Source organism: Schistocerca serialis, chromosome 6, assembly GCF_023864345.2.
Source record: "Schistocerca serialis cubense isolate TAMUIC-IGC-003099 chromosome 6, iqSchSeri2.2, whole genome shotgun sequence".
NCBI classification, from domain to species: Eukaryota; Metazoa; Arthropoda; class Insecta; order Orthoptera; family Acrididae; genus Schistocerca; species Schistocerca serialis.
The window spans coordinates 390343712-390367629 of record NC_064643.1 but is presented as its reverse complement, the minus strand read 5'-3'; the positions used below and the strand labels follow the sequence as shown (position 1 = coordinate 390367629).

At 40.5% G+C, this 23918-nt stretch overlaps 1 protein-coding gene across 1 annotated transcript; it reads right to left on the bottom strand.

Annotated features, from left to right (window-relative positions):
- Positions 1–268: 268 nt before the first annotated feature.
- LOC126484884 (piggyBac transposable element-derived protein 4-like) lies at positions 269–2769 on the bottom strand. The gene is made up of 3 exons (XM_050108481.1): positions 2055–2769; positions 1862–1994; positions 269–395 (listed from the first exon to the last, which is right to left on the bottom strand). The coding sequence occupies exons 1-3, from the start codon at positions 2767–2769 to the stop codon at positions 269–271; spliced, it is 975 nt and encodes a 324-aa protein (XP_049964438.1).
- Between the last annotated feature and the right edge of the window lie 21149 nt (positions 2770–23918).

Here is a 23918-nt window from a genome sequence, read left to right as displayed (position 1 = left end):
GAACAGCACTGGAAGTCAGCAAATATGTATGCCCAGAATAGTGTGAGCATCATATCATTATTATCGGTGTTTTGTTCTATTCAAGAATGTGCACCCATCTTTTTCCTCTCCTCTTCATCTTCTTCAATCATGCACCTTTCCTACAGCATCTTACACTATTAGGCTACTATTGTTTCCATTCTGTTCAAATGAACTGAATTCAAATGAACTGAACTTGTATTCCTGTTACGAATTTATTTAATCATTCCATTATTATCACCAACTGTGACTACTGATAGAATCTAATTATGAATACACTATTCTTTTTCTCCAGAGTTGAGCTAAGATTACTATAATTTCCAAGTTTTTCCAAGTATTTTGCCAAAATATGGCACAATTCTTTGTTATGTTCAAAACTGTGAGAATTATTCACAAAATGTTAGATTTCAGTACAAAAAACTTATTTTGTTAAATAATAATTGTTTAATTTAACATTTATATTTTCATTTCATAGCAGCAATCACAAATTCCCAATTTATAAATGTTACATATTTTTTTTACTACATTTTTTCTTACAATGCCAACGCGATACTCACGAGATCAAATTAAATCATTCTGAATTTCTTGCGGGGTGAGAAGCTAGTTAGAAATTTCCTTAAGATTACAGAACACAAATTAAATGCTTTTCAGCATGCTACAGGTCTACTGACCTTCATTTCAAGCAATAAAAGGTGAGAAAGAGTAGAATAAATTAAAAAGTGGAATGTGTGAAATACTTAATTCATTTACTTTTAGTTAATGATAAAAAGTGATACCTCTAATTAATCCACATACTAATAGTTATGTGTGATATTTAAGTAATAAAAATAACCAATCTCTTGCTCATATTTAAAAATAAAAAAAGTAAAAAATCAAGAATAATTGGGATACATTAAGTTGAAGAAATACTGCTTAACCTGTTAAGCGGGTAGTTTGCGCACACACCTCTTCCACAGTAGGTAATATACGCCAGCACACCTGTTTGAGGTGGTACTGCACACTGTTCTCACGTTTTCCATTCTCACGTTTTCCTTCACTTTTTCATTGTGGAATTTAAATTGATAGTGGGTGGAAATTAATACAATATATTTCAGAAGTTAACAAAACTGTATTTTCACAATATTACATATTGTTTTCAGTGTGAAACATTTTAAAACAAGGTGCTGCACACAGGGGAAATTTCACATTCTGCGCTCCAGTATGAAGTCTCTTTGTGAAGGCCTTTTCTTGTACACACCACACACCACCTTGGTCTTTTCTTTGTTGTGGGTGGCAGAAGGTCTGGAAAATGCCTGGCTGTAAGGCGTGTTGCTTTTGGTGTTCGAGGTGGGCGTCCTACTGATGTCCCTTATGTGGTGAACATATGGTCAACTGTTCACCAAGACTAATCAGGAAGCTCATTCTACTTTGTTCGCCACCATGCTTCTTGTACAGAATATATGCATTGTAGCATGCAATGTCCAACAAGTGGCGGAAAAGCTTCTGATAGTATTTTTTCAGCCTGCTTCTGGCCATCTGGTAGCTTTGTAACTGAGAATTGCACCTATCCATGCCCCCCATATTCTTGTTGTAGTCAGTGACAACTTGTGGCTTTTGAACGATTCCCTTCTTCGAGTTTACATTTACAAATGTATCGTCATGGAAGGTGCTGACCATAACAACGTCTCTTTTGTCTTTCCATTTCATTACCATCTGTTTGCCTTTGTACCCTGTTATGTACTCCCCTTTCTTCAGTTTTTCCTTTTTTATGAAGACAGGGAACCCCTTCCTGTCTTGTCACATTGTACCTACAACATCAGTGTTATTGCTGGTTAGTTTGTCCACCAAATCTGTACTGGTGTACCAGTTGTCAAGATAAATACAGTGGCCTTTCCTGAGTAGATCGTGTGCAAGCTCCAAAACAATTCGAGAGGTTATTTTTTCATCTGGATAGTGGCTACCATAATTAGTGTCCTTTCCAGTGTAAACAACAAAGTCTCATACATACCCGGAACTGCTTTCACAGAGTTCGTACAATTTGATGCCAAATCTGCTACGCTTTGATGGAATATACTGCTTCCATCCAAGCCGTCCTGGCATGTACACTGATCTGAATTTACGCCACAGATGCTCCATAATGGGGTGAATTTTGAATAGCTTTCTGCTGATAGTACCTAGTGGATCATATGAGGTATTGTCAGCAAAGTCGAGGAATTTCAATAGAAGATGAAACCGCTTTTCACTCATCACTTTCCTGAAGAAAGGTGTGTCAACTGATTCCCTCTTTGAAAAGTACATTTTGTGGTCTGGTTTGTGAAGAATTCCTTGAAGTACAAGCATTCCAATAAGTGTTTTTACCTCATTGCATGTAGTATTCTGCCAACTGTGAACCCTGGAGCATGCTGCTAAATTGGGATGAGAAGCTATGACCTGTTCTGCATATAAGTTCGTCTGTTCAGCTTTCATTGTGCACAAAGCATCATCCACAAAACACATAAAACAACTCATCACATCGTTTTGTTTTAGAGGCACAACTGTACCACTATTACCACTGAACAAATATTGAATACGAACTGAACTGGCACGCAGAAATTCACTAGGTACCGTCTGCTGCAGTAGTGTCTTGTCGTCAGATGTTTCTGAATCGAAGTCACTTTCACTAGCCTCAACATCTGTATCTTGAAAACTTTCAGAACTGTCACTGAAATTATCATCACTTTCTAAAAGCAGTTTCTCAATCTCTGAATCAGATAAACGACTTCTTTTCACCATTGAAAAAGATCACTCACTAACGCTGCGGTAAACACAGACGACAAAGGCGCGCTTTTGCAGCTACTTCACAGGACGCATTTTCTTGACACGCGCTTGGGTGGACAATGTTATAACTAGCCTAGAACACACTGTGTTGCATGACAAGAGCTGCCATCTAGTGCATGAAGCTCAATTAATACCACAGTGTCAACGGCAGGCCGATAACTCGTCATTCCCACTAGCTACTAGCCACAGAACGCAGTGGATGGATATATCCATCGAACCCACTGTGCAATAGCAGAGCATGGACGGATATATCCGTCATGCCCACTTAAAAGGTTAATAATCAAATATTTATTCAATTACTGAAATATTACAAATATATGAATATACTTAAGCTTATTTAACATCCATTACAATTTACGCTAGCCGAAGCATAAATTTTCATAATTCCATAATCATATCCACCCATATTTATAAAATACCGCAGTTAAAGCTTTAGTATAAGAAGCTGAGTGACACTGTCACCATGGTGTAATAGTTATGATACTAGACTGTTGCATGGAGGGTTGTGAGTTCAAAACTCACCTAAACTGTAAAATTTTAATTTCTATATTCAGTTCTGTAACTGTATATATACCATATGAGCTCTGGGCAGAGGCAGTTCATTCCATGCTCTTGTATATGCAAGTGCTGGATAAACCTTTGTTAAGTGAAGTTAGTGTTTGTCATTCATCTAATTACACCTTCTTCTATGTGACATTATTCTGGTGGAGACGCTGGGTACTGGAACTTGTGATAGTGCACATTATTGATGACTTAGTGACTCCCATCAGGCCACGACAGAACCACTGTTTACATGGCGAGAAACCAAGTTTGAGCCATATTCAACAGATTGCAATCCATCTGAGACAGAAGAAGAAGAGGACATTACGATGACAGCTACTGTGTACCACCACATGAGACGTCCTTCCGGGTTCTCTGGTATTGATGGTCAAGATCCAAACAAGTGGCTGAAGGTATATGAGTGTATAGCCAAATTTAACTAATGGGATGACACTGTGTGTTCAGCTAACGTATTTTTCTACTTGGAGGGCACTGCCAAGCAATGGTATGAGAACAACAAAGAGAAGTTCACAAGCTGGAAAGTGTTCCAAGTGGAACTGCACAAGTATTTCGGCGACACACAATGACAAAAGTGCAAGGCTGAAGATAAATTAAAGTGCAGGACATAGCGTCCAGGAGAAACTACAGCATCCTACATTCAAGGCGTCTTGGAGCTGTGTAAAATAGTGGATCCTAGTATGAAGGAGGAAGATAAGATTACACATCTCATGAAGGGTATTGCTGAGGACATGTATCAAGCCCTAATCCTGAAGGAAGTTTCGACAGCAGACGACGTCATAAAATGATGCCAGTATATCGAGACAGTGATTCAAAAGAGAATTACACATAAGAAGTTTGAATGGCTTCCAAATGTCGTATCCATGTCTGTGATGCAGGAAGGAACTTATTTCACTAGTGTTCTTCATCAGATAGTGAGAGAGGACGTTCAGAATGCACTTGGATTGCATGGTGAGCAAAAAACCGAGGCGCTTCAAGAGGTCATAAGGTAGAAAGTGGAAGAGACACTGAACCCAATCTCTCGTCCTTCATTTCCCTTTAAAACAGTGAAAAAGTCGAGACCCAGTCAAAGTTACATTCCTACAATGCCACATGAGGAACCTGTTTGGGTACCAAGGAAGACTGACATCTGGAGGACACAGGACAACCAACCAGTATGTTTTGAACGGATGATGGATAATCTTCTAAGGCACCTGAAGTGGATGATGTGTCTTTGTTATTTAGATAGTATTATAGTGTTCTCAAAAACACTGAGGGCCATTCTTAAGTGTGTCCAACAAGGCGGACTGAAACTTAATCCAAGAAAGTGTCTCTTTGGAGCAAAAGAAATCAAAATACTTGGACACCTTGTGTCAAACGAAGCTGTGTGGCCAGACCCAGAAAAGGTGAGATCTATAATGGAATTTCCTATTCCTAAAAGTATTAGAGACATGAGAAGCTTCCTCGGATTATGTTCTTATTGCCATCGTTTTATCAAAGACTTTTGTATCAAAGCCAGACCACTCCAAGAGTTGTTAAAAGCTGATGCTAAATTTATCTGGGGTGGTGCTCAACAAGATTCTTTCAATGTGCTGTGAAAAGCTCTGATGACTGACCCTGTACTTGGTCTGTATGATGAGAGAGCACCTGCAGAACTACTTCCAGATGCCAGCAGGTATAGGATCAATGCTGTTCTGGTGCAAATTTTGGATGGAAAAGAGAAGGTTATAGCCTATGCTTCTAGAACACTTACAAAAGCTGAGAGAAACTACTCAACTACAGAAAGAGACTGTCTTGCTGTGATCTGGGCCATGTCCAAATTTTGGCAGTATCTCTATGGAAGGCCATTCACAGTTGTTACAGGTCATCATTCACTTTGTTGGTTGACAAGTCATCTAACAGGATGACTTCTAGAGTATGGCATTACCATAACATACAAAAGTGGAAAAAAACATCAAGAAGCCAACTGTCTCTCAAGAAACCCTGTGCAAGACCATCAAGACTTTGATGAAGATAGTGACTGTCTCGCTGCACTCCATGATCTCTCTGCTGAGCAGAAGAAGGACACCAAGAGATCTCAAGTTATGCTTGCCTTAAATCAGTCAGAGGATGTGAAAGGCAATTTAAGGTAGTTAATGGATTACTTTGCAAGAAAAACTTTGATCCATTCAGAAAGAGGTAGCTACCAGCGATTCCTAAACACATGCATTTAGATGTTCTACAGAAATTCCATGACACACCTGAGGCCAGACATTTTGGATTTATTAAGTCATACGACAGGACCCACAAGAGATTTTTCTGGACAGGTTAATTTAGGAGTGTCTGTCACTATGTGTCGCACTGTTGAGAGTGCCAGAGGAGAAAGGCAGTTCCTCAGAAACCACCTAGCTGACTCCTACCAATTCCAACAGCAGAAACACCTTTCCAGCATGTAGGGATTGACCTCCTCCGACGAATTCCAACATCTTCTAGTGGCAATAAATGGATTATTGTTTGCACTGATTATCTGACATGCTATGCCATTACAAAAGCCATGAAAACAGCTGAAGCATTCAATGTAGCCAAATTCATTGTGGAAGACATTGTATTAAAACACAGTGCCGTAAGGTTGTTAGTTACAGATCGAGGGAAAGTTTTTCAATCGAATCTTGTGACAGAGGTAAACTGTCGGTGCAAATTACTCATCACATGATGACTGCCTACCATCTGCAAACTAATGGGCTTACTGAACATCTTAATAAGACCTTGGCTGACATGCAATCAATGTTCGCCAATGTTGAGCAGAGCAACTGGGATGAGGTGCTACCTTTGGTAACATTTGCCTGCAACACCACCAAACAAGACACCACAGGATTTACACCATCTTTTTCTGGTGCATTGGTGTGAGGCAACTACGACAATGGACACTGTGTTTCCATTACAACCTAATGATGTGGACAATGACTACATTAGCCAGGTGTTAACCAGAGCTGAGGAAGCTTGGCAGTTAGCTCAACTCTGCATGCTGCAGGCTCAAGAAAACAATCACCGCAGGTATGACACAAGCAACCGCCCTGTTGTCTACCAGCCTGGAGACCTCATCAGGATCTTCACTCCTGTTCGGAAGGTTGGTCTCTCTGAGAAGCTTCTCAGGCGCTACTTTGGACCTCATAAGGTTGTAAAACAGTTGTCTGATGTAGTTATGAAATTGAAGATTTCGACCCAACACAAGACGACAAAAGTTCAGACACATGGTCCACATCCTTCGAATGAAGCCCTATAAGGATCCTGCAACCCAGGGTAAATACGAAGCTCCAGAGCCAGGCAACAAGCGGAAAGGTGAAGAAGAGTGTAACAGCAAAGGAAGCTCTAAGAAGATCACCGCCAGGGCAAACATCAGTCATCGGGAGTCAGAGTGTGCAGGACCAATGACTCATTCCCAGACTAGGAGGATGTAACACCGAGACGCTGTTCTCTTAAGGAGGGAGCAATGTCACAGACAAAACTGAGTAGCACAGTCACCAGAGTGTAGTGGTTATGATACTAGACAGAGCACTGAAAGATGTAAGTTGAAACAAGGCCCCACCACTGTTGCTATCATAAAAATTGCTCAGATCTAGTCTCTTTCATTTCATAGATTTAATTTTTTGATGTCTGAGTTCTAATTCATGTTGATGTCCAACTTAGGTAAATTAAATAATCTATATTTGATTATTTTAACACAGTGAAAGACTTTGATTAATTAATGTAAATACTTTGGGATCAAATCAGAAGAGACGAAGCACTAAGATGTTGAGGGATACACATTCAGGAAAGAAATCTTGCTATCTTTCAGAGATATCCTTTCATGACTTAGAGTAAAATACATAAATGCATACACACACACATACATGCTTTATGCACCTATGCCATTACATGGCACTGGCTAGCTTAACAGTTTTACCAGAACTTTCCTACAACATTTGCTTACCTACCAGTTTTATGAATCTTGCATTGCATAACATCTAAAGAGAATTGCATACTCTGAATATTCAAATCCATTTTGTGTGAGACTTTTTTTATGGTTTTGTTGTCAGTGAGGCGAGTTAGGTACTTTACAGAGTGGAAAATTCGTGTGAAGTGAAACAAGATACAAGTGATAAATCATCCGAGTGGATAGCAGTGTCGCAAAAAGTTCGGTCTCAAATCACGGAAACGGTTAAAAGTGTTACTTTCTTAGAAAAAAAAACAAATATGATGTATCATAACGAGTGTACAACTGATCGTGACGTTGTGAAAACCTGCAATCCGGACACCAACAGTAAACTTGGAAACAGTGGTAAGGGCAAACACGTATCATTAAGGAAAAAGTGTGGTATTCTCTTGCTTGCCGACAGCCACGGCAGAAAGCTATCAAGCATGCTCCGAGAGAAAAATCGAGAAACGGCAGTGACTAGCATAGTGAAACCTGGAGCGGGAACACACCATGTCGTAGACATTGATCTTCAGATGAACACAATAGAGGATAACGACTTTATTGTATGTATAGCGGGCTCAAATGACATAGCTAAAAATGAAGCCGATGCCTGCGTTAAAACGCTACAGAACTTTCTAGAAGTGAATAAATCTAGGAACATAATAGTAGCCACTGTGCCTCATAGACACGACCTCATTTACAGATCGTGTGTTAATAAAGAAATTAGGAAAACTAACATCAAAATTAAGAAATTGTGTGCAGAATACCCAAAGTGCGATGTACTGGACGTAAGTAAACTACATCGAAACCTACACACCAAACACGGAATGCACCTTAATTATGACGGAAAAAGCATTATGTGCGATCACATCAGTGAAATAATTAAAAAAAGACTATTACGAAATAGATCAGTCTATCAGCTTCCTGTAAGACTTACAAGCAAAAATGAGGAAAGCAAATTCGACAAGAACGAAGAAAGCAGGAAAGAGGAGACATCAGAAGATCCACAAAGGATTGCAGCAGCTACACCTGTAAGAGTAAATTTAAGATCAAGGTGGAATATACCCAAGAAGGAGGATTTTTTCTATCCCCCTCTGAGGAAAGAAAAAACTTAGCATCATCAAACAAGTTAAAGATACACCATAAAACTGGCAAAGGACTCCATCAGCAAATTGTAGTAAATAAGGTAAAGTCTGAACCTCCTCACCAATGTGTAAAAAAATTAAACAAAAAAATTCTTGATCTAAAAGTATACATCCATAATGTACAAGGGCTCAAAACCAAACTTAATGAATTAGAAATTTTGTTATCAAGTGCAAGTGAACTGTCAGATACACAGATATTATGTATTAATGAACATTTCATGAGGTCTTTTGAAATAGAAAGTGTTGTGATACCAAATTTCAAATTCGTGGGTCACTTCTCAAGAACATCTTACAGAGGTGGAGGCAGTTGCATATTTGTAAAAGACAACATTACTGCTACACCTCTTGATATTTGCAATTCGTATAGTATTGAAAAAGATATAGAACTGTCAGGTGTAGAGCTTACAGATCTAAATGTTTATATAATAGCACTTTACAGATCACCCTCTGGTAACATAGGGACTTTCTACAAAAATCTAGCACCAGTAATAGAAAATCTAAGTAAAAGAAAATCATATAGTGTTCTAATATGTGGTGACTATAATATAGATTTTCTCTCAGAAAACTCTAGCCATCTAAGCATTAAAAATTTTATGAACAGCTACAACCTAGACCTAATGGTTAACACTCCAACCAGGATAACAAATCACAGTACCACTTGTCTGGATCAAGTAGCAAGCAATATAAATTGTACTGTATCCTCCATCAAACTAGGATTTTCAGACCACAATGCATTAATCATGCAGGTCTGGTTGCAAAATAACAGCCACAAACACAATAAAATCACTGTACAGAGGAGAAACTTCAATAAAACCCACATGCATACTTTCCTCTTTGATATACAAAATGAAAACTGGCAAAATGTATACGAGGCTGAATCAGTAGACAGCAAATATGAAGCATTCTTGGATATTTTCTGTTATTATTTCAATTGCCACTTTCCCTTACAAACAAAATGTATCACCAAAGATAGAAAACTCTCGAGCTGGATCACCCCAGGAATCATTAGATCATCACAAAGAAAAAGAGAACTTTTTTACATGAGCAAATCCAAACTAGGCAGTAGTGAAGCATTTAAGTCATACTTTACTCTATATAAAAAGATACTAAAGAACGTAGTAAATGCAGCCAAAAAGCTATAGAATGATAACTACCTCAAATTGTCATCAAATAAGAGCAAAAGCATGTGGCAACTTATTAATATGAATACTAAGAGAGGAAAACAGCTACAAAGTGATATTAGCTTAAAAATAAATGGAAAATTAGTCTCTAGTGGGAAAGAAACAGCAGAGGAATTCAATAACTACTTTACAGAAACAGTAGAAAACCTGGCTAACCATCTTAAAAATAGCTGTCCCTTACAACTAGAACCAAACTTATGCTCCGATACTCTATTTTTAAGGCCTACATCTGAAATTGAAATTGAAAAGGCCTTCATAGCAAAATTTAAAAAAAAATCATCTGCTGGACAAGATCAAATCCCATGCTTCCTCCTTCATAATTGCAGTAACTTTATCAGTACACCCCTAGCTCACATAATAAACTTCTCATTCCTGAATGGTACATTTCCTGGTATGCTCAAAATTGCAAAAATTATACCTGTCCACAAAAAAGGAAGCAAAGAGGATCCCGGTAATTATCGACCCATTGCACTACTTTCAACTTTTAGTAAAGTATTTGAATATATAATGGCCACCAGAATCATGTCCTTTCTAGACAAAGAAAATATCCTGTCACCTGCTCAGTTCGGCTTCCAAAGTAAGAAAGCTACAACAGATGCAATACAAGAATTTCTAGATCATGCACTGGAGCTTGTGGACAAAAAACTCCCAGCCATAGGTATCTTCCTAGATCTAACAAAGGCATTCGACATGGTTAATCATAGTATACTTCTGCAAAAGATGCATTCCTATGGAATAAGAGGAAATGCCTATGACTGGTTTAAAAGCTATCTGGAAGATCGGCAGCGTACCATAAAGCAAGGCGTTCCCCAAGGCTCCGTCCTGGGCCCTTTGCTGTTCTTACTTTACATAAATGACCTTCCTCACAGCCTACCAAACACAAAAACCCTTTTATTTGCTGATGACACCTCTATACTCATATCTGCGCCCGAACAAATTCTCCAATCGAATATAGACAGAACCACAGATCAAATAAGTCGATGGCTTCAAAGTAACAGGCTGCTGATTAATGCAAAAAAGACAATTGGAATAACCTTTCACACTGCCCAAAACAGAAATACATTACTACCAACTATATCACTGGAAAAAAATAATGTTAAACTTGTAAATGAAATAAAATTTTTGGGGCTCACTATTACTGATACGCTCACATGGAAAAGGCACATTGACGTTACCAGCACAAAACTTAGTAGAGTATGCTTCATGATTAGATCAATAAGGAACGTCACTAACACAAGTACCCTAACCACAATGTACCATGCACTCTTTCACTCTGTACTTAACTACGGAATCATCTTCTGGGGCCAACATTCTGAATCAATTAAGATATTCAAACTGCAAAAGAAGATAGTCAGAACAATTATGTTCAAAAAACAGAGAGACACTAGTAAACCATTATTTAAGAAACTAAATATTTTGCCCCTCTCATGCCAATATATACTAGAATTATTATTCTTTACCAAAAAAAGTATCAACAAAATTAGCAAAAATATGGACTACCACGATTATGACACAAGATCAAAAACCTCTCTAAGAATACTTCCCCACTCAACAAAACTGTACAGTGATGGTGTCAAGTGCATGGGAATAAAATTATATAATCATCTTCCAACTTTTATACAAGAAATCCAAGAAATAAATAAATTCAAACAGGCAGTGAAATCTCTTTTAATAAAAGAATGCTTTTATACCATCCAGGAATATTTGGAATCAAAATTGTCTTAGTGCATGATAATGTATCAAAGCTGAATGTTAAGCTGAATGTTGTTAAGTCAGTCTTGTCACATCATGTAACAATTCTCTGTAAAGCTGTAACTTTAAGTAACATAATTTGGTAGGTAATGTAAAATAATCTTTCTTCTATACTCTTGTTTACTATTTTAGACTCCTGTAAACTGTATATTTGTATTGACTTATCCCATATCAATTGTACAAGCCATTGTACTGATTTGATCTACGGGACAAATAATAAATAAATAAAAATAAATAAATAAAAATCTGAAATAAATAATAACAGGAAAACAGTTCAATGACAAAAAGAAAACTACCCATATCTGAGTGTAATATTTCTGCTTTTTCCAAAAAAGAGAAGATTACATGTTGCCAATGTTAATGAGAAATTAATTACTCTTTTTGATAAACTATATGATCTTCTTTTAGATTTTTAACATTTCATCAATAGCTCCTTATCTTTTTCATTATTCAGCAGTAATCTGCTTGAGATTGTGAATGTTTATGTGTTTTCATCCTTCTGGATGTTTATTACTTTACTGCTAACTGCACTCTGAGATCCTGCAGGATCGTTTTGTAGTTGTACATCACATGTTTCAAGCAAGGCACAAGAATATCTAAGGTCTGTTGAGAACACAAACCAATTGGTTGGTTGGTTGGTTGGTTGGATTGTGGTGTAAAGGAACCAAACTACAGGGCCATCACTCCCTTTTTCCTGAAGCAAGCAAGCGTCAAGGTACAAAAGCACCCAAAGTATGTTTAAGAAAGTAGAAGGGGAAAAAGGAATGGGGAACCACACCTAAAAAGAAAATAAATGAAACAAACGAAAAATGGGGAAAACGTACACCACAAGGAAAAGTTGAAGAAAGTATTAAAACCATAGAGCAGATGGTCTGGGCTGGCTGATCACAATAATAAAAGAGGATGAGCCAGCCATTTTGCAACACATTAAAATGTCCACTCCAAAAAGACAAGGTGAGATGAACACACGCAGGGAAAAAGATGACCACCAAGACAAACAAATGCAAAGAAAGTGTGACAGAGTTAAAATGGAGGGAGGGTGGCAGCCTACAAGAGAAGGCTAAATGGCTACCCTTAGGTGGTACAATAAAAACCACCCTCACAAATAAAACATGAAACTAAATCTGCTGTTGAGGCATTGTCACCCAACACCAAAGGTAGGGTGCTGGGAATGTTAAAAGTCCACCGCAGAGGGTCTAAAAGTGGGCAGTCCAGCTAGATATGGAAGACAGTCATATGTGTCACCAAAGTGGGTCCTCATGATGGAGAAGGTAACTATGTTTCAGCCATGTATAGCCAATGCAGAGCCAGCAGAGAACCACAGAGTCCCTGTGAGAGGCCTGCATGGAGGACTTTCACACATTTGTAGTCCCCTTAATGGCATGCAGTTTCTTGTGTGTACTGAGATTATGCCATTCTGTCCCCCAAAGCTGAAAAACCTTGCGGCATAATAATGATTGCAGGTCACTTACAGAGATGCCGATCTACAAAAGCAGTTTTCGTGTAGCCTGTTTGTCCAGCTTGTCGGCAAGTTCATTTTCTGGAATTCTGACATGGCCTGTGGTCCACACAAACACCATGGAATGACTGGACCATTCCAGGGCATAGATGGACTCCTGGATAGTCGCTACCAAAGGATGGTGGTGGCAGAACTGGTCGATAGCTTGTAGGCTGCTCAAGGAGTCAGTGCAGAGAAGAAACAACTTGCCAAGGCATGAGCGGATGCACTCAAGAGCACAAGAAATGTCCGCCAGCTCTGCAGTGAAAACACTGCAGCCATCTGGCATGGAGTGCTGTTCAATATGTCCTCCATGAACATATGTGAAATGAACATGACCATCAGCCATTGAGCCATTGGTGTAAACCACTTCATGGTCCCAGTACATGTCAAGAATCGAGAGGAAGTGACAGCGGATTAACTGAGTCCTTAGGACCATATGAAAGGTCCAGGCAAAGCTTCAGCCAAGGAGTACACTGTGGAGGTGTACGCGAATGGACCTCAAGTACAGGTGGCAAGGACTTCACTTCAGACAGAAGAGATTGGTCGCGAACTGCAGTCATAATCCCTGACCTAGCCTCCGATGCAGGAGATGTACCACCATGGTTGGGAAAAGGAGATGGTAATTCAGATGCTCAGGAGAACTACGAATGTGTGCAACATAACTGGCGAGCAGTTGTGCATGCTGAACCTTCAATGCAGGGACTCCGGCCTCCACCAGGATGCTGGTCACTGGATTCACCCTAAAAGCTCCTGTTCCCAGTCAAATGCCACAGTGGTGCACTGGGTCGAGTAAACTCAACGCTGAGGGCACAACTGAACCAGAAACTAGACTCCCATAGTCAAGGCGGGACTGAACTAGGGCTCTGTAGAGCTGCTGCAGCGTAGAGCAATCTGCACCCCAATTGGTGTTGCTCAGGCAATGGGCAATGGAGGGCATTGAGGTGCTACCAGCACTTCTGCTTAAGCTGATGAAGATGAGAAAGCCAAGTCAATCAAGTGTCAAAAACCAGTCCTAGGAATTGATATGTCTCCACTACAATGAGTGGATCATCATTAAGGTAAAGTGCGGGTTCTGGATGAACATTATGACACCGACAGAGGTGCATGACATATGACTTTGCAGCTGAAAACTGGAAGCCATGGGCTAGAGCCCATGACTGCATCTTGAGGATGGCTCCCTGGAGGCACCGCTCAGCAACAACAGTACTGGAGCAGCAGTACGAAATGCATAAGTCGTCTGCATACAGAGAAGGTGAGACAGAGGGCCCGACAGCTGCTGCTAGACCGTTAATGGCCACTAAAAGTAGAGAGACACTCAATACAGAGCCTTGTGGGGCCCCATTCTCCTGGATACAGGGGGGAACTATGGGAGGCACTAACTAGGACATGGAAAGCATCATGCGATAGGAAATTTTGGATAAAAATCGGGAGCGGGCCACGGAGACCTCGTTCATATAATGTGGCAAGGATATGATGTTGCCAGGTCGTGTCGTAAGCTTTTCGTAAATAAAAAAAGACGGCAACCAGGTGGTGGCATCTGGAAAAGGCTGTTTGGATGGCAGACTTGAGGGAAACTAGATTATCAGCAGTAGAGCGACCCTGGCAGAAACCACCCTGGCATGGAACCAGTAGGCCATGTGACTCCTGGACCCAACACAACCGCCGACTTACCATACATTCTAACAGCTTACAAAGAACGTTCGTGAGGCTGATGGGCTAATAGCTAACCACATCAAGTGGGTATTTGCAGGGTTTGAGCACTGAAATGATGGTGCTCTCTCACATTGTGATGGAAAGACGCCATCGCACTAGATCCAGCTGAAGATGATGAGGATATGTCACTTGTAGTAGTCATACAAGAGATGTTTGATCATCTGACTGTGGATCCGATCTGGCCCAGGAGCTGTGTCGGGGCAGTTTGTAAGAACGCTGAGGAGCTCCCACTCTGTAAATGGAGCATTAAAGAGTTCACTGTGACGTTCAGTGAATTAGAGGGCTTTCCTTTCCATCTGCCATTTGAGGGTGGGAAATACTGGGGGATAATTCTCAGATGCGGAGGCTTGAGCATAGTGCTCAGCAAAGTGCTCAGCCATTGTGTTTGCATCGATCGATAACACGCCATTGATGTTAATGCCAGTGACACCTGTCGGGGTCTGGTACCCACAAATATGTCTCATCTTTGTCCGGACTTGGGAAGGTGATGTATGGCATGCAGTGTTCGAGACATACCTCTCCCAACATTCCTGTTTCTGTCTTTTTATAAGCTGGTGAACGTGGGCACGGAGCTGTTTAAAAGCTATTAGGTGCTCTAGGGAAGGGTGCTGCTTATGTCGCTGTAGAGCTCTCCGATGCTCTTTAAAGGCCTCAGCGGTTTCCAGCGACCACCACGGTACTGACTTTCGCTGGGGGCACCCTAAAGAACAAGGGATCGCGTTTTCCACTACAGAAACAATTGATCTAGTGCCCCACTTAACTACCACATCAATGGTACCATGTGGGGGAGATTAAGGGGTGACAGCAGAAGTGAAAGCTTCCCAGTCTGCCTCGTTTAAAGCCCATCTTGGTAGACATGCAGGGAAATGGTGCTGGGGGAGTGAGAAGAAGATGGGAAAGTGGTGACTACCACACAAGTTATCATGGGCTCTCCAGTGGACATATGGGAGAAGTCCTGAGCTGCAGAGGGATAAATCAGTGGCTGCAGAAGTGCCATGTGCCAAACTGAAATGTGTGGGGGCCCCAGTATTTAAGAGGCAGAGTTCGAGTTCAGACAGTAAAGTTTCGACATATCTACCTCAGCAGTAAGCATGTTGCCACCCCACAAGGGGTTATGGGCGTTAAAATCTCCCAAAAGTAGGAAAGGTACAGGGAGATGATGAATCAGTGCAGCCAATGTGTTCAGGGGTACTGCACCATCTGGAGGAAGGTATATGTTGCAGATAGTTATTTCCTGCATCATCCTTATCCTTACAGCCATAGCTTCAAGAGGGGTTTGAAGGGCCACAGGTTCACTGCATACTGAGTTCAGGACATAGACACAAACTTCACCTGACACTCTATTATAGTCGCTACAGTTCTTGTAATATCCCCTATAGCCACAGAGGGCAGGTGTCCGCATTGCCAGGAACCAGGTTTCCTGAAGGGCAATGCAGAAAGCAGGTGTAAAGCTTAACAGCTGCCTTAGTTCAGCCAGGTGATGGAAAAAACCGCAGCAATTCCACTGGAGGATGATGTTATCATGAGGCTGGAAAGGCATGAAGCACACAAGGAGTCAGGTTATCCATAAGGGTCACCTGCTGCCAGCGATGACTGAGTATTGGTATCCATTCCTATTGTGGATGAGGCATCAGTGAGATCCAGGTCCTAAGGGGATGCTAAGATCTCTCAGGTGCAGAACTGGTAGGGAGTGGTGGTGTTGGAGCCACCAGAGGGTCCTTTTTCTTGGCAGACTTCTTTGTCCTCTTGCTTCCCTTTAGTAGCTTTCTGGGAGGACTTCTCCAAAGTAGCTTCAGGCACAGAGAAAGACCGTAAAGCTCTTCATCCAGCAGCTTTTGGCTGCTTTAGCCAATGGCAACTGTCCGCTGTGGCATTAGTGGAGACCTGGGGAGAGAAGGACCCAAGGGACCCCTTCTGCATGAGAGTAGATGGAGACGGTGTTGCTTCTCTGGCTACGGGGAGGGGACCTATGTCCCCTGCATTTGGGGGGACCTTGCTCTCAAAGTAGGTACTTTGGGAGCAACAGAAGGAGATTTTCCCCCTACCACCATGGGGGTGGGTGTATTCTGGAGGCCCAGAGGGGCCATCGTTTGTGGCACAGTGTGTGGTATGACTGGTACTAGTGATGGCGATGGTAATTTAGTTGCAGCATATGTGGCTGTCAACGGAATGGGGTTTAATCGTTTAAATTTATGTTTCACCTCTTGGTAAGTCAATCAGTCCAGGTTCTTGTATTCCATGATTTTCTGCTCTTTTCGGAGTACTGTGCAGTCTGGCAAGTAGGGAGAGTGCTACTCTCCACAGTTGATATATGTGGGAGGATGCACACATGGAGTATCTGGATGCAGTGGACGTTCGCAGTCTCGACTTGTGGTGGCACTGAAAGTGCAGCAGGAAGACGTGCCCAGATTTCCCGCACTTAAAACACTGCATAGGGGGAGGGATAGATGGTTTAACATCACAGTGGTAAACCATCACCTTGACCTTTTCAGGCAATGAATCACCCTCAAAGGCCACCCTGTTGTCTTTGGGTCCCCTGTAAATGTGCAAGATGAAATGAACACCCCACTGTTCTAGATTGCCATGGAGCTCATCATCAGACTGCAGGAGGAGGTTGAGATGGAAAATAATCACCAGGACCATGTTGAGGGCTTTATGGGGAGTGACAGAAACAGGAATATCACCCAGCCAGTCACAAGTGAGTAACACCCGGGATTGGGCTGGGGATGCTGTCTGAATCAAGACTGCACTGCTTCTCGTCTTGGACAGCACTGTCACTTCCCCAAATTTATCCTCAAGATGTTCAACAAAATACTGAGGCTTCATAGGTAGAAAGGAGTTCCCACCCATTCTGCTACAGACTAAATACCAAGGCGAACATGGCTCTCTTCTTTCTGTAGTCCTATGTTCCTCCCATGGTGTAGCAAGAGAGGGAAACGATTTAGGGTCATAGCTGTCAGCATTGTACTCGATCTCACCATTCTTAGAGACTGCTGGTGCTGTATGGTTACCAGCAAGAGATGACTTAGTCTGCTTCATTGCAAGTCATCTGCCCTGATGCCACCCACTTTGATCAGGGTCTCTCCCCATAGGTGCCACCCAGCCACAGCAAAGACCACCTGGCATGATGGCCATTGCCAGGAGTCCTGATGCCCCAGGAGACAGGCATCTACTCCTTGGCATACATGGGGAGTTTACAGCTCAGGCATCAGCAGTGTAATCCCTGTGTTGTCAGGGGGCTACCACCAAATGGGTACATGACAGCCCCACCACAATGGACTGGCTACCATGCTGGATATTGGGAACAGAAAAATCCAATATCATGGGGCAAAAGAGGGCAGGAGACAACGGAAGAATACGGCATACCCCGGAAAGTGTCCTCACCCAAATAGCTGCATTGCAGGTGGAGATGCAAAGCCATGACAGGAGGTTCAGGAAGTTGAGCCTAAGGGCACTATGGATAACTCATGCACCACACAAGGCGTCCTTCTCCATATGGCCCACACTTCAGTAGAATTTGGAAAGTAGCAGGTCAAACCATAAAACGGGACCTGAACTTACGGGGCCAAAAAGAGTGAGACTCCTTTTAGTTGCCTCTTACGACAGACAGGGGTACCTTATCCAGCTACACACCAAGGAAATAAACATACTAATCTTCAAGTGAGTGTATCACCATTGACCATTAAAGTCTATTTCTAGTAGCAGCAGGTCATATTTATTTGTTCAAAATTCCATGATGTGAGTCCCTCACTGCTTACAAAGCCCTGTGAAGACAATAGAGGGATTCAGTATTCTAGCAGAAAATTAGAGCAACAGAGAATATTGTTAGTAACATTCCTGATCATAATGTATTAACAGGTTGTGATTTCAGTTTGACAGCCATAGATTGGGAGAGTTATGCTATCAAAACTGGTGCCATAGACAGGGACTTGTGTGACACTATTATGACTGTGTTGTCTGAAAATTACTTTGAGCAGATAATTAAAGAACCAACTCAAGAAGGTAACATCTTAGACCTGAAATTATCAAATCATTTAATGCAGAGAAAGGTATTAGTGATCATAAGGATGCAACAGCAACTACGACTAAGGGTTTTACAAGGAGGAAAAATTTTTGCTTGTCAAGAATGACAGGATACAAATTGCGGAGTATCTGAGAAGTCAACATAAATTTTCAGTGCTTAGAATGAAGATGTGGATCACAGATGGAAGAAATTCAAAAGTATTGTTCATTATGTCTAAGAGAAGTAGATTCTGAGCAAGGTCTTAAGGGATGGGAAAGACACACTGTGGTTTAATGGTCAGGTTAGGAAACTGGTATGTAAACAATGAGAGCTTCATCAAAACCTAGCAGACTTAGAAAAGCTGAATGAAGTGAAAATGAGCATAAGGAGAGTACTGAGAGAAGTATTCAATGACTTTGAAAGTAAAATTTTGTCACCAATCTGACTAAAACCCTAAGACATTTTGCTCTTACATAAAATCCGTAAGTGGTTAAAAATCATCTATTCACTCACTCACTGACCATACAAGCACAGAAACAGAAGCCAACAGGGGAAAGGCTGAAGTATTGAGTTCATTCTTCCAAATGGTTTCACCATGATAGATCGTAATACTACCCCTCCTTTCAATCAATATACAAATGTCAAAATGGCAGATACTGAGATAACTGAACACAGAACAGAAAAGCAACTACAATCACTCAGTAGCGGAAAAGCATCAGGGCCATATGAAATACTTGTATAATTTTATAAATGTTATGCGAAAGAACTTCCTCCCCTCCTATCAGCAGTTTACTGTAGCTCTCTAGAGCAATAAAGATACCTATCAACTGAAAAAAAGCATAGGTCATTCCTGTCTTCAAGAAGAGTCATCGAACAGTTGCACATAATTATATTCCTATATCATTGACATTAATTTGTTGTAGAATTATGGAACATGTTTTATGTTCAAGAATTATAACCTTTTCTGGAGAATGAGAATCTCCTCTATAAAAATCAGCATAGATTTCACAAACAGTGATCCTGTGAAACTCAGCTCACTCTGTTTCCCTATTAAGTCCATAGCACTGTAGAAAATGGAGCTCAGGTTGACGCTGTGATTCCTGGCTTCAGGAAGGCATCTGATACCAACCCACACTGCAGTTTAGTGAAAAAAATATGAGCTTATTGAGCATCAGACCACATTTGCAACTAGATTAAAGACTTCCTTGCAGATAGAGCTCAACACATCATTGTTAATGGAATGGAATCAATGGATGTAAAGATAATTTCTGAAGTACACCAAGGAGATGTGATAGGACCATTACTGTTTACAATGTATATAAATGATATGTTGAATGTTTCAGAAACTCATGATGCAGTTGTCTACAAGAATGTAGTAATGCCAGAAGATGGTACTGATTTGCAGAATGACCTGCAGGGAACTGATGAATAGTGCAGGCCCTGGCGGCTCATCCTGAACATAAATAAATGTAATATATTGCACATACACACAGAAAGAAATCCATTACTGTACAACTACACTGTTGATGAGATATTGCTGGAAACGGTACGGCATCTACTGTAAAACATCTAGGAGGTACCTTCAGTGGAATGACTACACAAAACAAGTAGTTGGAAAATTAAATGCCAGACTGAGATTCATAGGAATAATTTTAAGGAAATGTAACTCATCCAAAAAAGCAGTGGCTTGTTCAAACGATTCTTGAGTATTGTTCATCAATCTGGGAGTCTTACCAGGTAGGACTGATAAAAGAGATACAGAAGTTACAATGAAGAGCAGCATGGTTAATTATGGAATCATTTTGTTGGCACAAGAGCATTACAGCGATGCTTAGCATATTCCAGTGGCAGGTGCTACAAGAGAGGCATAGTGAATTACAAAGATGTTTACTACTGGAATTTTGAGAGAATACCTTGTGGGAAGAGTCAGTCAATTTATTACTTCCTCCTACATAAATCTCACAAAATGACCATCAAGAGAAAATTCAAGAAACTTGAGCTAATATGAAATCTTATTGCCATTCATTCTTCCAACTGTGGTGCTTTTTTAGTAACCCCTAGCTCATACAGAGGTACATGTTCTACTTATTTCTCAATGTTAGAAAAAAGATGATCGTGTAAAAGCATATGCTTTGTAGCAGGTAGGAGCATCCCTCTGTTCAAGGTTCTTATAACTTGTAGGTAAAATCGACACAACAGGACATGTACAGAATATCTACAAGGCACAACAGTACCTTAAAAAACCTATTTCCCATGTGGACATTTAATTGTGCCCTGCTGTCATTACGTGGAGGTGTTTTGAACTTATCAGAGAAGAAAAGCCATCAGTAGCTTAGTAAAAACAAAAGATGACTGAAAAACAATTTGTTCATTCATTCCTAAGTTGAACTTTGGTCACTAGAGGTGACAGATACATTTGGATAGTTACTGATGTAATAACTTGGAAGTTTAAGTGCTGTTGCAGTATATTGTAAGACTGTTCAAAATGATTTAAAACACAATACTTTTGTAAGAGAATGTTGATCTATAACTTCATAGCTCCTAGATGTACTTAGAACTCTCTTAAAATTTTTGCACCATACTGTATTGGAGAAGAGTCGTACACAGTAATCTATGGCATTTATTAACAAGTCCATGACATTAAGAAGTCATCAGAAGGCAATTGTAACTTAGAAGAATTCCAGGTAAAACTTGTGCAAGCTATCAAAAGGTGACAGAACCTTAACACCATTATCAGCATTAATATTATATGTTGCAAGGAAAAACAACACACTGCCCACCAGTCGTGAGTGGAACCAGGGGGATCAGTTATGGGTACCAGAAGTATCCTCCACCACACACTTCAAAAAATGGTTCAAATGGCTCTAAGCATTATGGGACTTAACATCTGAGGTCATCAGTCTACTAGACTTAGAACTACTTAAACCTAACTAACCTAAAAACATCACACACGTCCATGCCCAAGGCAGGATTTGAACCTGCCACCAGAGCACCAGCACAGTTCCAGACTGAAGTGCCTAGAACTGCTCAGCCACAGCAGCCGGCCCATCACACACTATCAGGTGGCTTGGGGAGTACATTTTTATTTTATTTACACGTCAAGTTCCCTAGGACCAAATTGCGGAGCAAATCTCCAAGGTCATGGAACATGTCAGTACATGAAATTACAACATAAAAGTAATAACAGATAAAAATCAAATGTTTATGAACCCAAAAAAAGTGAATCCATAAGTTTAAGTAAACACAATCAACAATACAACAAGAATCGGCTTAATTTTTCAAGGAACTACTTGACAGAATAGGAGTGACCCATGAGGAAACTCTTCTGTTTCAATTTGAAAGCATGTGGATTACTGCTAAGATTTTTGAATTTGAGTGGTAGCTTATTGAAAATGGATGCAACAGTATTTTGCACACCTTTCTGCACAAGAGTTAAGGAAGTCTGATCCAAATGCAGGTTTAATTTTTGGTGAGTAATAACTGAGTGAAAGCTGCTTATTCTTGGGAATAAGCTAATACTGTTAACAAGAAATGACAGTAAGGAATATATATATTGAGAGGCCAATGTCAAAATACCCGGACTCGTAAACAGGGGTCAACAAGAGGTCCGTGAACTTACACCACTTATTGCCCGAACTGCCCATTTCTGAGCCAAAAATATCCTTTTAGAATGAGAAGAGTTACCTCAAAATGTAATACCAGACCACATAAGTGAATGAAAATAAGCAAAGTAGACTATTTCTTGTGTTGAATGATCACTCACTTCAGATATCATTCAAATAGTAAAAATGGCAGCATTAAGTCTTTGAACAAGATCCTGAACTTGGGCTTTCCATGACAGTTTACTATCTATCTGAACACCTAGAAATTTGAACTGTTCAGTTTCACTAATCATATGCCCATTCTGTGAAATTAAAACGTCAGGTTTTGTTGAGTTGTGTGTTAGAAACTGTAAAAACTAAGTCTTGCTGTGATTTAGCATTAGTTTATTTTCTATGAGCCATGAAGTTATGTCATGAACTGAACTATTTGAAACCGAGCCAATGTTGCATGCAACATCCTTTACTACCTGGCTAGTGTCATCAGCAAACAGAAATATTTTAGAGTTATCCGTAACACTAGAGGGAATATCATTTATATAAATAAGGAACAGGAGTGGCTCGAAGACTGACCCCTGGGGCACCCCCCACTGGACTGTACCCCACTCAGACCCCACATCATTGCCATTCTCCACATCGTGAATAATGACCTTTTGCTGTCTGCTGCTAAAGTAAGAGGTGAACCAATTGTGAGCTGCTCCCCATATTCACAATGGTCCAACTTCTGGATCAATATTTTGTGATCAACTCAATCAAATGCCTAATTTAAATGAAAAAGATGCCTAGCATTCGAAACCTTTATCTTAACCCATCAAGCACCTAACAGGGAAATGAGAACATAGCATTTTCAGTTGTTAAACAACTACTAAAGCCTAACTGTACATTTGATAGCAAATCGTGTGATATAAAATGATCAATTATCCTTACATATACAGCTTTTTTAGTACCTTTAGCAAAAACTGACAGCATTGAAACAGGTCTAAAATTGTCTACATTATCCCTTCCCACCTTTTTCCAGCCTTTTCAGTAGTTGCAGGAGCAACAGTCTGGATGATTGACTGATCTGGCCCTGTAACACTAACCAAAACGGCCTTGCTGTGCTGGTACTGCAAACGGCTGAAAGCAAGGGGAAACTACAGCCGTAATTTTTCCCGAGGGCATGCAGCTTTACTGTATGGTTAAATGATGATGGCGTCCTCTTGGGTAAAATATTCCGGAGGTAAAATAGTGCCCCATTCGGATCTCTGGGCAGGGACTACTCAAGAGGATGTCATTATCAGGAGAAAGAAAACTGACGTTCTACGGATCGGAGCGTGGAATGTCAGATCCCTTAATCGGGCAGGTAGGTTAGAAAATTTAAAAAGGTAAATGGATAAGTTGAAGTTAGATATAGTGGGAATTAGTGAAGTTTGGTGGCTGGAGGAACAAGACTTTTGGTCAGGTGAATACAGGGTTATAAATACAAAATCAAATAGGAGTAATGCAGGAGTAGGTTTAATAATGAATAAAAAAATAGGGGTGCGGGTAAGCTCTACAAACTGCATAGTGAACGCATTATTGTGGCCAAGATAGACACAAAGCCCATGCCTACTACAGTAGTACAAGTTTATATGCCAACTAGCTCTGCAGATTATGAAGAAATTGATGAAATGTATGATGAGATAAAAGAAATTATTCAGGTAGTGAAGGGAGAAGAAAATTTAATAGTCATGGGTGACTGGAATTCGAGAGTAGGAAAA